Source organism: Euleptes europaea, chromosome 3 (assembly GCF_029931775.1).
Source record: "Euleptes europaea isolate rEulEur1 chromosome 3, rEulEur1.hap1, whole genome shotgun sequence".
NCBI classification, from domain to species: domain Eukaryota; kingdom Metazoa; phylum Chordata; class Lepidosauria; order Squamata; family Sphaerodactylidae; genus Euleptes; species Euleptes europaea.
The window spans coordinates 26670465-26686245 of record NC_079314.1 but is presented as its reverse complement, the minus strand read 5'-3'; the positions used below and the strand labels follow the sequence as shown (position 1 = coordinate 26686245).

General features: G+C 49.6%; 1 protein-coding gene across 1 annotated transcript; it reads right to left on the bottom strand.

Annotated features, from left to right (window-relative positions):
• Positions 1 to 1241: 1241 nt before the first annotated feature.
• LYPLA2 (lysophospholipase 2) lies at positions 1242 to 15465 on the bottom strand. Its single transcript, XM_056846874.1, has 9 exons — positions 15363 to 15465; positions 11090 to 11121; positions 9728 to 9793; positions 7168 to 7215; positions 5607 to 5677; positions 4506 to 4579; positions 3250 to 3351; positions 2853 to 3029; positions 1242 to 1455 (listed from the first exon to the last, which is right to left on the bottom strand). Exons 1-9 carry the CDS (start codon positions 15438 to 15440, stop codon positions 1405 to 1407), a joined length of 699 nt encoding a protein of 232 aa, XP_056702852.1. The 5' UTR covers positions 15441 to 15465; the 3' UTR covers positions 1242 to 1404.
• Positions 15466 to 15781: the final 316 nt, after the last annotated feature.

Genomic DNA, 15781 nt, shown 5'->3' with positions numbered 1-15781 from the left:
AAAGAGGACGAGAGCCCAACGCTCCAGGAAAGAGGAGCCTGGAGACAAACACAAAGAAGGGAACCATCCTGGTTGACCGCCACCAGGGAAAGGGTACCGGCAGCGGGGTGGGAGAGGAGAACTCTGTGCTTAGCAGATCCACCGACAACCGAGGGAGGTGCTAAGCGGAGGGCTGCCCCTACTGCGAAAAAAACAAACCCCAAAACAAAAACCCAACAACAACCCAGCTTGCAGCTGCTTGATATGGAAAGGATCGCCAAGGAGCCATCCCGGACGATCCACTGAGCAACACAGGCAATCACCACTGAGGCACTGCCCCAGCTGCAAGAGGAGCCGCCAGCAATCGCTGGGGCAGGGTGCGTGTGCGTCCAGTCACCGTAATGCCCGGAAGGCTACAGACAGCCCTAGGCTGCGTGACCATCGCCCCCGAGCTTTGCCCTGCTGGCGTAGCAAGAAAATAACATGGGCCCAACAGAATGGAAAAGACCATAGTGGAGATGTTTGGGGGGGGGGGGGCGGAGAGGTGGTTAGGGGAGTGGGAGGGGGAGAATGACCACAGTAACACCTTGAGTTCAATTCCAGCACTTGCCGAGTCATGTGCATGCTCAGCTGTTGTGCATGCGCCCGACGGGTAGAGCAGAAATGAGGCGGGGCTTAAGGATAAGATGCAGCTACCTACCGACCGGCTGCCCTTCCTCCTCACATGGCAGCACAGGTGGGGTTTTTGGAGCAAGGTTTAAGGTACAGGGCTCTGTGGGACGCCCCCCCCCAGGCGGGACAGGCGAATTATCCTACCTCCCCAGCCCGAGGGGTGGGGGGAGATCAAGCGCCAGCTCCAGCCGTGACTGTGGTGCTAACACAGCTCCGGCAGAACAGACGCACACAAAAGCTGGGACTGGCCCTCCACACCACAGACAGAGGGAGGCAGGAAGGACTGCAAAAACCCATTGGGGAACTCATACCAGGGAGCTCAGTTCGCTCGCGGGACCCCCCTGCGAATACTGCAAAAGAAGAAAGAAAGTCTTCTAATACCTTTTTTGCTTTTAAAGCCTTTGGCTGCCACCCGGTTAATTGTCACAGCAAGCACTTGAAGGGGGGGAGAGACAGCAACTGGATGACCCCCCCCCCCCAGCAAACCACTAATTCGCAAAAAGGCAGCCAAACAGATATCAGCTTGTACCTTAAAACAGCTCCAGCCCTTCACTGCGTGTACAGGAGATGCCCCCCCTCCTTCTGCTGAAAGAGGGGCAAGCGCCGGAGAAAGGGAAGGGCCAGAGAAAGGAAACCGACTGGAGTGGAGGTGGATCACCATGGCTTCCAAATGTAACTGACAGGTCAAGGGTTAAAGATCGGAGGCGGTGACCTTTGGCCTCCTCTCCCTGCAACAGTCTTGAGTAGATCCATTTAAATCCTGGGCAGCAACTTCTCGATGAACTCTTTCACAGCCATCATCTCCTGCAGAGATCAAGAAAGGAGGAGTCCTTCTTAAGGGTCAGCAGGAGACAACCACCCTTCTAAGGAACCGAGGCACAGCATTTCGCGGCCCTCCCCCCCAACCAATCGGGGCAGCCCCAAATCAACAAATGCCCCATTCCCGTGCCATTTTCTAAGAAGGTGAAACACAAGCGGAGCCCAGGGACACCTTCAAGACATTTAGAAGAAGAGTTGTTTTATATGCAGACTTTCTTTCCCACTTAAGGCAGAATCAAACCAGCTTACAATCACCTTCCCTTCCCCCTCCCCATAACAGATACCTTGTGAGGTAGGTGGGGCTGAGAGAGCTCAAAGAGAGCTGTGACTAGCCCAACCCAGCTGGCTTCATGTGTAGGAAATGAAACAAATCCAGTTCACCAGACTAGCCTCCGCAGCTCATGTGGAAGAGTGGGGAATCAAACCCAGTTCTCCAGATCAGAGTCCACCGCTCCAAACCACTACACCACACTGGCTCCCATTTATTTATCGACACTTATCATAGCATTGACTCTTGCAGGGACCCTTGAAGCCCCCTTTCATCACATGCTCAAAAGCTCAGTTCAGGTACAAATAGGGTGACTGTTTTGAAGGCCCCGCAGGCCATAATGAAGTAGAAACTTTGAGCCACTCATGAAAAACCTCTCAAATGAGACCCAAAGTTTGCAAAAACGGAGGGGGGGTTGTAACAGAATTGTTCACAATTTCCTTTTGCGGCACATTTCCATCTAAACATTTCACCCCCGCCTGAGGCCCCAAAGGTAGCTCACAACAAATTTAAAGTCCAAAGATGCTTCAGTTTATCAAACAAGATGCAACAAAAAAACCAAAGCAATCATTAAAATGCCCTCCCTAAATAACACTGTGGCCTCACGTGTCCATGAGCCATCAGCATGGGCCACAATCTACTTTTTTGCCGGGGCTGCAAACTCGCTTGTTAAATCTTCAAGGCACCCAGGGCTCTTTGTGGCCGCAAAGAACAAAAGACTAACACCCAGCAGTTGCTCCAAACTCAATACCCCCCCCAACACACACACTGAAAAAAACTCTGTGGCAGGAGCAGAGTGGAATTGGGAGTTTCCCTTCAAAGCCCAGCCAACACGACAGATTCCCTGAGAAAAGGAGCCTCCACAGAGAGCATTCTAAAGGAGGGGGCCATCACAGAATATGCCCTGCTCCTTGTCATCGGCTGAGCCTCTGACAGTCCAGGCGCCAGACATTTTCTGATCGTGCTGGGCCACGTGTAGAAGATGCTCCCTAGGATGCCTTGTCGTTGCTTAAGAAGACATGACATCTCCCAGCACTTCTCTGGTTGCAGCCAGGCCCTCCACCCCCCCACAACAAAGCACGGGGAAAGAGGTTAAAGCCAGCTGCTGACTAACCTGAGGGCAGGAGCTATGCATCAGTCCGGGATAAGTTCTGAACTGGATCTTGCTTGGGGTCACAACACACTTCAGTTTCTCAGCAGTGAGGGCCCCGAAACGCACAGGGATCATGGGGTCCATCTCCCCGTGACACTGAAGAATGGGTATGTCTTTGTTCATGCTGTTGTTTGCCGCCTGTTAACGAGAATGATGACAAGGAGCTGTGAGCGATCCAGGCAGAGAGGAAGAGTGGTGCACTGCATTCTGGGAAATGTAGTCTCTGCTTGCAGGATCATCCCGGAAAAGGAGGCACGGTTCTTATCACAAACACCATCCACCCCAAATGGCTTGGGTACCAAAGAAAATAGCAGCAATGTGTGTGTGGGGGAGGGGGGGAGGAGCAAGACTGCAATACCTGAGGGAAGGCCTTATGCAGGGGGAGCCAGCAGCTGAGGGCAACGATGCCAGCCAGTTGGTGCGGGCAAGTGAGAGCCGTGTAGAGGGAGAGCGCACCACCCTGGAGGAGAACAACGCGGAGAAAGCAGGTCAGGATCTGCCCGAAAGGAGAGCGCCCCACCATCACCACCAAAACAAGCACATAACCAAGTTTATTCCATGAATGGGCACACTTTCTCTCCTACCGCTGAAAAGGACTTTCCCCCAGATAGAAGAAACACCAAGTCTCCCTGGGGACTTGCACTCTGTTTTCAACATCTGGGAGATGCCACCAGAGCACAAGTCATGGAGCATTTTGGGTGACACCCCTTCCCTCATGAGGCCACAGGCACACAGACCTCAAGTGCCCCAGTTAACTGCTTGAGGAAGGGATGCCCGGAATGACTGAAGCCCTTCAGACACAAAGAAGAAGAGTTGGTTTTTATATGCCGACTTTCTCTACCATTTAAGGGAGACTCAAACCGGCTTACAATCACCTTCCCTTCCCCTCCCCACAGCAGACACCCTGTGAGGTAGGTGAGGCTGAGAGAAAGTGACTTGCTCAAGGTCACCCGCTGGCTTTGTGTGTAGGAGTGAGAAAACCAACACAGTTCACCAGATTAGAGTCCGTCGCTCATGTGGAGGAGTGGGGAATCAAACCCGGTTCTCCAGATCAGAGTCCACTGCTCCAAACCACTGCTCTTAACCACTACACCACGCTGGCAGGGCAAGTTCCGCAGCTGAGCAGGTCGCATGCACTTCTGAGATTTGCTGATCTCCCCAAGAATGATACTGGTTTTTGCTAGCTGTTAAGGAAGTGGGCAGTGAGCAAGGACCGAATTCCACTCCTGGAGTGTTTACCCCATTAGGCTTTCAAGATCTCCTCAGTCACAGCCCATATTACCCACAGCCATATGGGCTGGAAACTTGCTTTAAAAAAAAAAAAATGAAAGCAGAGTGATGAAGGAGGATGAGTTCTACACTAGACACTGAATTCAGTGATGGGTGCCTTTAGTGTGCTCCCCTTCTCTGGAAAACCTATGCACTCCAAAGGGGAAGAAGTCCCTGCACATCTCCCCAACAGAAAGGAGGTGACGCCTGGCTTGGAAAGGGGCACCCAATGCCTACCCTCCCATTCTCTACCGCCAGCCCCCATGCAGGAATGCAACTGCCGGGGATGCCTGCCAAAGCCCCGCCTCCCCAAACTACACCGCTTGCCCCTCTCCCCTGCCTGACCTGTGAAAAGCCTCCTAGGATGATGCGGCTGGCTGGGATTCCGTTCTTCACCTCATGCTCGATGACTGCTTTAACTGGAAAGGCAAAGAAAGAGAAAAGCTCGAGGCAGCACAAGATTCATGCGGCTCTGCACACGTAGTCAATGATCCTGCATTTATCCAACTCGTCCCCTCAGATGATCTCAGGTGCTGAATGTGTGGTTTTGCCCATCCTCCGTGTTACCTTCACAACAGCCCTGTGAGATAGGCTAGGCTGGGAGAGAAAGCCACTGGCTGATCTGAAGCCAGGTCTCCCCAGTCTTAGTCCAGCATTCTGACCACCACATGACACTGGCATGCCGCTCACTGAGTTACTTGTGCTTTAAAAATCCAGGTTCCTTTTTGTTTAAAAAAAAATATATAGCATTTTAGCTTGCAAGATCTGGGGTGGCAGAGATTCAGGGGTGGGAGGAAAAACAATTTCTAAGTGGATGTGTGGCGTATTGGGGGCAGGAAAAAAACAGGCCAACCCTACCCTCCGAAACCTAGAACACTCTTTTTCAGCAGCACAATGCTGTATGTAGACAAAAATGCAAATGCAAAATAGGAGCCTGCCACGGGCTGTGTGATTCCCCCTTTCCCCACCCTTACCAGTGTTAACCATGGCATTGCATTACATCTGCACCAATCCAAACCATGGTTACTGCAAACCCCAAGTTTTAAGTCTCTGGTTAAGTGAGGGGCCATGGTTTGCGTCTGCGGACATGTAATGGTTAACTCTGGCATGGGAGTAAAAAGCGCATATGCTCCAGAAGATGCCTTCTGACACGCAAGCCGTGTTCTGCAGAGAGTCAGGGCAGCACTCCACCAGGCCCATGCGCCTCGATCCTTTGCTTCCACACACCCAGGACGTCATCTCAATGAATGTAAACACGTGACAATGTCGCTGGCTTCCCCTTCTTCCAAATGTCAGGAAGCAGAGTTTTGGCACTGAAGATACAAGACGAGGCGAAAGCTCTGCACAAGCGAAGGGACCGGACTCTCCCCACTGAAGTTTTCAAATGCTAGTACTTGCTATTCAGTGAAACCACAGAGGTTAACCCCCTGGGATAAGTGCCTTAACTGTTCTCGGCAGCTTTTTTGATTCCAGTTTCGTCCTCCGGAGCGTCTGGACTCAGCCCCATCAAATCAAACCTAGAAAAGGAAAAGCGAAGGTCAGCCACAGCGATCGGTCTTGCCTGCCAGGACCTGACATGGGGTTGAGAGATAAGCAGATTGAAAATCTGACTGTGTGGCTGGACCACCTCATGCCAAAACGCTTATGAGTATGAAAGCATCACATTCACTGATGACAAAGAAATCCAGCGCATGTCAGCCACTGGGAAAGGGTCCAGCTTGCCATTCTCTCTGGCATCGCTAGATTAAGCATCCACAGGCATGTGTTTCACCAGGTATTCGATGGAAGAGAGACAGCAGGTTTTCCCCTCCCTCTCGGCTTTTCTGCTCTTTAAAATCAACTATGCAGATTAATGCCGCTGGCAAGAAAAGCAACAATGTACATGAGCTTACAGAAGTAACTGTAGGTAAACAAAAACTGACCACAAACAAAGAGGTTGCAGGCTGTGGGGTGGAGAGCTCTGGGACAGACTTGTCACTCAGCATATGATCTCCCCTCTGCCTACTTCCCTGAGTTTCTGTTTTGAAGACAGCCTCAAAAAGGAGAATTCTGCACTGTCCCCTTTGAAGAATTAACCGCAGAATACGCAACCCAACAGAGAATGCGAGTGCCAGCGCACCTCCAGGCCAACAAAATCTCCAGGGCATAAGCTTTGGTGAGTCAAGTCCCTTATATCCAAGTCAGAAGATGGGAGGGGTGTTAGAAGAAGAGTTGGTTTTTATATGCCAACTTTCTCTACCACTTAAGGGAGAATCAAACCAGCTTACAATCACCTTCCCTTCTCCTCCCCACAACAGACACCCTATGAGGTAGGTGAGGCTGAGAGAATGTGACTAGCCCATGGTCACCCAACTAGCTTCACGTGGAGGAGTGGGAAAACAAATCCAGTCCACCAGGTTAGTCTCCGCCATTCATGTGGAGGAGTGGGGAATCAAACCCAGTTCTCCAGATCAGAGTCCACCGCTCCAAACTACCACTCTTCACCACTACACCACGCTGGCTCTCCAAAAGCAGGCTGAAAATTTGCAAAGGTGGGGAAATCTACAAAGACGGGCCTGTTAGAGACAAGAGGCAGAAGTACAATGATGGATCCTCACTTGTATCTGAAAAAGAGAGCTTTGACTCACAAAAGCTTATACATTCCCTGGAAAATTCTGCTGGTCTCCAAGGTGCTCCTGGACTTGCATTTTGTTCTATTACTACAGACTGACATGGCTATCCACCCAAAACTATCCCCCTCAAACACACACCAACCCACTGAACGCTCCACAAAGGATTAGCCGGCTGCTGACATCAGCCCCTCTCTGTGCAGCCTGCTGAACCGCTGCTCTCTTTCCTCTCTGGCCATCGTTTTACTCTTGGCCAGATGATGGCCAGAGCCTCAACTGTAACCCTAGATGCCACAGTTCCTTGTCAGAGTTAAGGGATGCTTAGAACAGGGAAAGAACAGCTCAGGGAACGCAACTTACCCGGCTGGCCATTCAACTAAACATTGTTTTATACTAACCAGGATGGCATGACCATCTTCATATTGAGCGTGACGGGGATCCTGGGCCTGGAGGAGAAAAAAAAGAAGGCAACCATCACCTGACAGGCAGGAAGCGACTACATGTCCCATGGTTCCCAACCCCCTCTTGGAAACCAGGACTCATCCTGAGAGACCGACAAAACATGAGTTTTTCTGGCCATTGTCCAACATGACGAAAGAAAAGCCGATGGAAGAATCACGGAAGAAATGGGAATGCTATTTTGAATGTGCTAAATGGAAAGAGTAGATTAAAAATTGATAAACAGAGATAACATAGATAACGCTTAGATTAGGTAGTTTTTGAATTTATTAAGCAAATTGTATAATTTACAAGATGTATAAGATGTAAGGTGAAATTTACTCCCCAAAGGAGTATAATCTGTGTGACTGTAAGTGTGTGTACTTTTTTCTTTTCTTCTTTTGTTTGTTTGTTAAAATACTAATAAAATTCTGTGCTCACGTGATATAACTCCAGAGGTGGGGAATGCATCCAGCCCTGGTCAGTGCATGATGAAGTGGAACCTCCCTGCCCACCACCAGAAAACACGAGACTTCTTGCCCAAAGGGTGCTGTCCAGGTTGGGTCAGGCTTGTAAGCAAGCAGCTGGCAAAAGCCTTCCCACAAGTACTGCCTGCTGTCTGCTCTTACCCCACCCTCCCCTCTCTAACGCAAAGCCACACACCATTCCTCCTGGACCAGGCAGTGTTTCATGTGGTTGCCTAGCAGCCCACCCTGGGACCTGGACATCTGAATACCGAGTTGAGCCTGGGCTTGGCGCTTTTGGCTGGGGAGATGCTGACAAAGCAGCAGCCGTTTCCTTAGGTGGAGAGGCTCAAGGTCCCACGCAGGCCAGGATGCCAAGAACCGGAGACCAAGTGTCTGTCGCTACTTATAGAAGGAAACCAGACTCACGGCAACTGGATTTGTGCAGAACCTGATCCGGTAGAACAAATGGAGCTACTTTCTAAGGTAATGGGGAGAATGGGAGAGGGAAGACAGCAGGTTCGTGGCTCAATTGTGCAGCTCTTTGCAGGAGCCATTTTGATTTCTACATACAGGATGAGGGGGGGAATACAGGAGGGCTTTTTCAGAAGGCTTCTGGCTCTTCCAACCTTTTCTACTAGCAAGCTCAGCTCCTGGAGGCACTCATGAAGGCCAACTTATAGCTCTTCCTCATCTTAGGCTCTAGCCCCCTTTGCTTTGCCGCTCTCCATCTTGCTTGCTACGATGCTCTCGTGCAAGCGGCAAACCATCTGGAAACCCAGACATTCACAAGCAGAGAGCTTTCGCCTGGGGGTATGAACCAATCGGTAGCTCTTTGTGGGGACTGGAGAGGTTGGTGAAATGCTAAGGAGCACAACCCTTGCTGAAGTCAGGAACTGGAACAGCAGAACGGACAAAAGGTGTGAATCCCCCTCCTTTTAATAAATGCTTGGCTCTCCTCGCGAGTTAACTCAAAGCGAGGCTGGAGAGGAGAGATGAGGTACTTCCACACCTTAGGAGGCCGAAAGCAGATTTACCGAATCAGCTTTGAAACAAACATTTCTGTTGTGCTGAATTGCATGTCCTTAACTCCAACTGTCCTCCGCAAAACACATGATCCTCTGAATGGCGGATCCAGTCAAATCTAAACCATGGAGGATCCTCCTTTCAGGTAAATAGCTGGCCAACGAGATCTTCTAGTCTTTTTTAGTCACATGGTTTTAAAGATGATGGGTGCTAAAAGCACTCAGTTTATGACTGGAGACTCTTCCTTGAAGATCGGACCTTCCGCAGGCAATCTGACGCAAGGCACAGTGCCTCAAAGAGGGCCGCATGGCACAGGAATGTGCAGTGTGAGAAAGATATGTCTACCAGGGCTGATGTGAACCACCAAGGGAAATAAGTTGGAGGAGACTGTCTTGGTACCCAAATAAGGACAAGAGACAGAATTGGTCTCCTAAATATTCCCAGAATCTAGATACTATGTCGAAGAGGGTGTAATGCCATGGAATGTTCAGAGCTATCTGAGTGTTTGCTGTTCGCTTTCTGTGAGGGAAGGAACACTTCCAGTTTGGCTGGGGCTAAAGCAACTCAGAGGCTGTAGGAATAAGGGGCCTTGGCAGGGCCGAAGGAAGAGCAGAAAGGGAATTGGGAAGCTACAGGTAGGGAGTCCAGGGGTGAGATGGCTGAAGAGAGGATGCAGAAGAGGCACTGCAATGAGAAAACAGGAAGCCAAACCAAGGGCAAGTGACAAAGGAGGTCTGAGGAAAGAGACTGAAGAGGCAGAAGAACGGGTGCAAAAAGAGAGTTGATAAGAGTGAGGAAAGTGTAGGATGGCAAACTTCATGTATTTGTTTGAAATAACCAGCCAATTATTTGGCTATAGGCTTCTAGCAGCTATGTACTGAGTCAGCAAGGAAACTCGGTTTTTGGCTGGGGAAAGGCTAAGCCATCTTGACATTACGGCCTTACCCTCCCTTGTCCTCCCCTCGCAGACACCCCTGCTTTGAACCATAAACCAGCTCTCACTCAAATCCAGGCCCGAGGAAACACTTACGCATGAGGACAGATGTATTTCACATAAGGGAGCCGAATGGCAGACAGGGCCTCAGCCCAGCTGTGCCTGAAGAAGGGAAAGGCAGAGAGAAGGACGGTCAGAACGTGCCTTGCAGAGGATGCACACCAAAAGGCGAGGAGAGGCAACTGCTCCTCACTGCCTGTGCACCCCTGGATCCTGCCCCAAACAATTCCATTCTACAGAAATTTACATCCAGATACACCTTGCACTGATGCTATCAAGGTAAGCAGCATTTTCCTAGCACTTCAAAGTTCCCAAAGCAGTTCACAGATCATTGAATCAGTGACAAATAGTAACAGAAGACAGATTGGTACTATCCTCCTGTTGCTTGAGCAATGAAATATGTAATTCCCCCCCAAACCCCCCCCCCTACAAATTCATGTTCTAACAAGAGCCCCAGGAAAGCTGCATTCTCTCTTCCAAAATATGCAGATTGTAAAATCCTCAGAGCCAATTTGCATTAAAGGCAGCTCTGTTGGAACAGCTGGCATTGGACAGGTTGCAATCCCTTCCCCACCCTCCACCCTTGCCAAGGCTTGATTCGCATTTGCCAGCGCTGCTTCAAACAGCCCCCGCCGAAATAAATGGCAAGGGGCTTGCTTTTACTTGATGCACATCAGAAAACCCTGTCTCCTAGTGATGGCCAAGCTGACAAATACTGTGATTAAGAGACCCAGGGAAGAATTCCTAAAGTGCTGGAAACTGTATTATGATTACAGGCCAGAGTAATATCAGATGATATGAAATGTTAAAGTAGATATATTGATTTAAACAATTTATTGTGCATGATATTATGGGCATAGGTCTGCTTATGGTTGTAGGCCGGCAGTTTAGTTATAACTGTTTAGAATTATATTATACGGATATTACATGGTATTTTAATATAACTATACTATTTGATTACGCTAAAGCATATATTAGGTTAAAGCATATAACATTAAATTTATAAAATATATTAAAAAAAACCTGTCTCCTTAAATGCGCTGGAAGTCATCGCTGTTCAGAGGCTGGCAGCTGCTGGCGGGAAGATACCCACACCGGGACACCCATGGCCTTACCCTATCATGTCCTTGCTATCGCACAGATCAGAAGTGTTGGGCAGGCCTCAGCCTGCACACATTTCGTTCCCAAGAAGCCTGGAGACCAGGGCTAGTGATGAGTAGGGAAAGGGACAGGGGGCTACCAGCACTGCCCAATATTCTCAGCCTCACCCTGGCCTCCAGCTTCCAAGGCCCCTCCTCTGGCATTGTCAAGGCCTCCCAGCCCCTCCAGCCCTTAGCACAGTGCCAGCCTCAACTGCACAACGAGGCCAGGTGGCCGACGGGGGCTTACGATACTCACCCTGTGTCTCCAAGCCCGTGTAAAAAAATGACCTGAGAAACCAAAGCAGAAAACAAAAGGCGTTAGGCCAGCACAAGTGAGAAAGCACCAGCGACGCAGGCTGGGAAGCGCAGTGCAGAGTCCCATTAGTTGCAAACATCTGAAATGTTTTTTTAAGCATCTGGGAAGGAGCAGGAATGACCCAAGTTAACTGAGATGGGAAGGAACAGTGAACCACTTGCAAGTCACCAAATCCCAGTTGTAATCAAAGGGACCCCCCCAGCCTCCATTTCACTGGAAGGGAACTTGCCAAGCCATTATCTTCTTGCCTGCTTTTGGAGGCTAAATGGGAAGGCTGAGCTAAGCCACCCTCTCCATGTTTCAGAACAGGAGCAGAAAGACTTGTCGCCTGGGAGTCCTGAGCAACATACACACAGAGAGACTATGATCGCTGGGCTGGAGGTTATCACCATCTGTCAAATTGCCGTGTCCTTCTCCCAGCTTGCCTAGCTCAACCTTGATTTTCTTTTTTAAGAGGGAAGGATAAAGCAGGGCCAAGCAGCTGGCTGGGTGAGCGAGAGAAGTAATTCCACAGAAGTGCAGAATGGCACTTCCAGAGAATCTTGTCTTCCAGTTTTGACATCGTTTCTAGCTCTCAGAGTAGGAGAGGAGTTTGGACACCACGTGGACAGTGCCTGCCGAAACTGCAGAAGCCACAGAGGTAGCCAAGCGCTATTCTCAGCAGATGGGTGGTGGTGGTCAGAAGAGGCTTCAGGACCCTCCCTAACTGCTTGCCCCTTCCTCTTGCTCCCTTTCAACTCCCCTTCCCAAGATCCTCCTCCGGGAGGGAGGAGAGAAATCCTGTTTGCTAGGAAATATAGGGAGATAAGCAATTCAGATCCAGCTCAAGGGGTTAAACAAAAGTGTCACTCAGCCGCTGTACAGGTTCTGTTGCAGCAGTCCATGATATCCTGATACCAAATCCAATAGCGGTTTGGCAGTGACACACCCAGTGGCAGGCAGGTCTGTTCAGGCTATCAGTTACACCTCAGGGGTAAGCTTCTCCTGATCTGCTTTCAATCTGGCTACTGGTTCACAAAGTACTTACAGTTAAAGCACAGTAAAAGGAAAGGAAGGGCCCCCTTAATATGGATACTTGTGCCTCAGCCTTTTAAACAACCCCAAGAACCACTTGTTTTTTTCCCCCGATTCTTAGCCAGACACAATTGACAGGGATAATTTACTTCAGATCAGCTTCCCATAACTAATCTCTGCAGCTACTTCAGAAGACTTCCCAACTGTTCCAGAGTTCTGCTAAAAATTAAGGCAAGACGTTCAGAACAGCAAGCTCCTGGACCTCAGCCCCTATCTGAGAAAAAAAACTATTATTGCTTCAGCACCTTCCTGCATCCCATCAACCCTTCCCTTCCATTAATCAGTCCAAGAAGTCCTAAATGCCACAACAGTCCCTCAAACCTCCCTCAAACATTAAATATCAATTCTCAGGACTACTTTAACTAGTTAAATTGTGGAACTCCCTGCCCCAGGATGTGGTGATGGCTGCCAATTTGGAAGGCTTTAAGAGGGGAGTGGATATGTTCATGGAAGAGAGGGGTATCTCTGGCTACTAGTAAAAATGGATACTAGTCATGATGCATACCTATTCTCTCCAGGATCAGATGAGCCTGCCCATTATATTGGGTGCTTTGGAACACAGGCAGGACAATGCTGCTGCAGTTGTCTTGTTTTGTGGGCTCCCTAGAGGCACCTGGTTGGCCATTGTGTGAACAGACTGCTGGACTTGATGGACCTTGGTCTGATCCAGCATGGCCTTTCTTATGTTCTTATAACTTTGCAGCTAACAACTGAGTGTCTTGGTCTTAGAAGGTGGTCACTCTTTATTGCAGAATTCTAGATTAGCTATTTTTAGAAAGACAGGAACGCAAGAAATAGATGTATCTACTGGACAGCTACAGAAGCATTGGGTTGAATCCAATGGATTCATTCCGCTAGTGCAGAGGGTTTCTTCCACCACAGGCGCTCCCCTGCTCTTCTTAGTGTCCTATGCCAAAGAAAGACTCCTCGTCTCAGAGGAAAGTTTTTCCGCTAGCAGAACGGCTACATGGGATCCAACCCACAGAATACAGTTAATGCTGCAGAATCAATTATCCGGAGTATCTTGGCTCTCATCAAATTTGATTCAGCAAGATACCAGTTCTTAGGACTGTGCAGAAAAACTTTAAAGAAGAGAGGCTGATGATAGCGGCTTGGAAGGGATGAGAGTGGTTGAGAGACAAAACTTCCAGCACTACCTGAGACCCTGGAGAGCTGCTGCCGGTCTGAGTAGACAATACTGACTTTGATGGACCAAGGGTCTGATTCAGTAGAAGGCAGCTTCATGTGTTCACTACGCGTTCACTACCCAATGGCAATGACCCACTGAGCCTCATACTTATCCTTCATCTAGCCCCATGCCTCTCCCCTTCTGCCGCTTGGTATTCAGCTTTTCAAGCACTGCAAGTGCAGAATTATGTGAAACAAGATGGGAATCCCTGAGGATCAACAGGGGGAAAATCCCACCCCCACTGGCCAGTCTTTCCTTTCCCTTTGCTCTAAGTAATTGCCTATCACCACCCCAGACCGCTACCCAACTAGCCAGTCTCTCCCCCACTCAATTGGACAACCCCCCCTTACACTTAGCCTGCTTCTCCCTGTACATCTCAGGGAGAAGCAGTAATCAGGTGTATGCAGTCAGAAAAAGAGTTGGTTTTATATGCCGACTTTCTTTACCACTTAAGGCAGACTCAAACCGGCTTACAATCACCTTCCCCTCCCCACAACAGACACCCTGTGAGGTAGGTGGGGCTGAGAGAGCTCTTAATAGAAGTGTGACTTGCCCAAGGTCGCCGAGCTGGCTTCATGTGTAGGAGGGGGGAAACCAACCCAGTTCACCAGATTAGCCTCTGCCACTCATGTGGAAGAGTGGGGAATCGAACCCAGTTCTCCAGATCAGAGTCCAGTGTTCCAAACCACCACTCTTAACCACTACACCATGTTTTGTTATCTGGCATTCATGGCGAATGGGGTTGCTGGCTAATTAAATGTGTCAGGTGCTTAAATTTAATGCTCTGCTCCCTATGTAGAGGAATCCACAGCAACCGAACCCCACCTCATCGAGAATGTCATGGTGACGACCCCCATGCCTGGTGGGACCCTTTCCTGTCCCGTCCTCCCGTCATCCTACGCAACAGGCAGACAAGCAGGCCAGCTGCCCAGGAGCCCTCTGGCACAGCTCGCTCCTGATAGCTCAAAGACAGCTGAGGAGGCATCCAAGGATAAGCCAGCAGCAATGGCTGTCAGGAGCAAAGCAACATCCAGGGGCATCAAGTTGGCTGGCTGTTGGGGGGGCATACACTCAAAGACACAAGGGCATGGTAGCTAAGGGGGCAGAGGCTGCCCCCTAGGCAATGCCAGTTTACTGGGCATTCTGGATAATCAAGTGCCAGATAACACAAAGCTTATACAGTATCTGGCTTTCTGTATTTTCCTGCAAACCTGGGAACTACCCCAGATTTCCAGAAGCATTTACCCCAGTCCTGGATGGGCGCCACCCCCCTCTCCCTTGCAGACTTTGTGATTCGCGCGGGATAGTTATCCATCACTTCAAGATCTCTCCTTGCCAGGTCTATGCAAATGACTTTGATTTACGTAAGTTATACTCCTTGTAAAATTCAGATTTGTGTGGGCATAGAATATACACAGGTGAGCAAGAGAGCTCAGAACGCTTCCGGTCATGTGAGTACAGCCAAGGTCAGCAGCCCGAATGAGAATTAAGTGAGCTTTAGGGCCTTACAGTGACAGCTACGGCTCTCTTGACTGTCACGGCACCCCACCTTTAAATTAGGATGGCGAAGAGCGATGCTTGGTTATTGACTTTCTAGTTAGTAGAGCAGGAGTGATGAGACTAGCACACGTTTGGACAGCTGGGCTAATTACCTGCCAGAGACAGCGAGACTGGCTGTGTGCAGGTCCTACACAAACAACATTGCATGGTTAACTAGAAAAGGAACCAGACTGTATTTATTCTTTCGGTACCATCCCCTCCCTCTACACACACACACACACACACACACAAATTCTCTTAACAAAAATCCCACCTTTCCCCACCACCTCACAGGGAGAGGAGCCCCTTTGCGTTTATAAGCAGGAGGGGGAAAGAGGAGGGAGATCCAGTTAATTCCTCTAATCTTCCTGGATCCCAGCAGATGGCGGGCCTAAGAGAGCATGTGCTTACCGCTGCAGTCTCCCGCTCTGCCCCTGAAACGGTCACGGCATCGGCGAGGAGGGGGACAGACATGTTGTTACCGCACATACACCAATAGAGACTTCCAACTGCTCACACCTGCAGGGCAGAAAGATGCACACACAAATATGTTCATTTACATAGCACTTCAAATACGGAAGACACTGCACATTAACTCATCTTAATGGTCCTATGTGATAGATCGCTTTGTACCCAATTTACAAGAAAGAGACAGAAGCAAATAACTGCTGACGCCTTAGGAGAGGGGCTGTGGCTCAGTGGCAGAGCATCTGCTTGGAATGCAGAAGGTCCCAAGTTCAATCCCCGGCATCTCCAGTTGAAGGGACTAGGCAAGTAGGTGATGTGAAAGACCTCTGCCTGAGGTCCTGCCGGTCTGAGTAGACAATACT

Coding starts and splice junctions, on each gene's coding strand:
- LYPLA2 (XM_056846874.1), bottom strand. CDS start 15,440: ATGTGCGGTAACAACATGTCTGTCCCCCTCCTCGCCGATGCCGTGACC. Junction 11,122..15,362: donor CAGAGCGGGAGACTGCAGCG/GTAAGCACATGC, acceptor TTGGTTTCTCAG/GTCATTTTTTTACACGGGCT. Junction 7,216..9,727: donor AAATACATCTGTCCTCATGC/GTAAGTGTTTCC, acceptor TTTCTCCTCCAG/GCCCAGGATCCCCGTCACGC.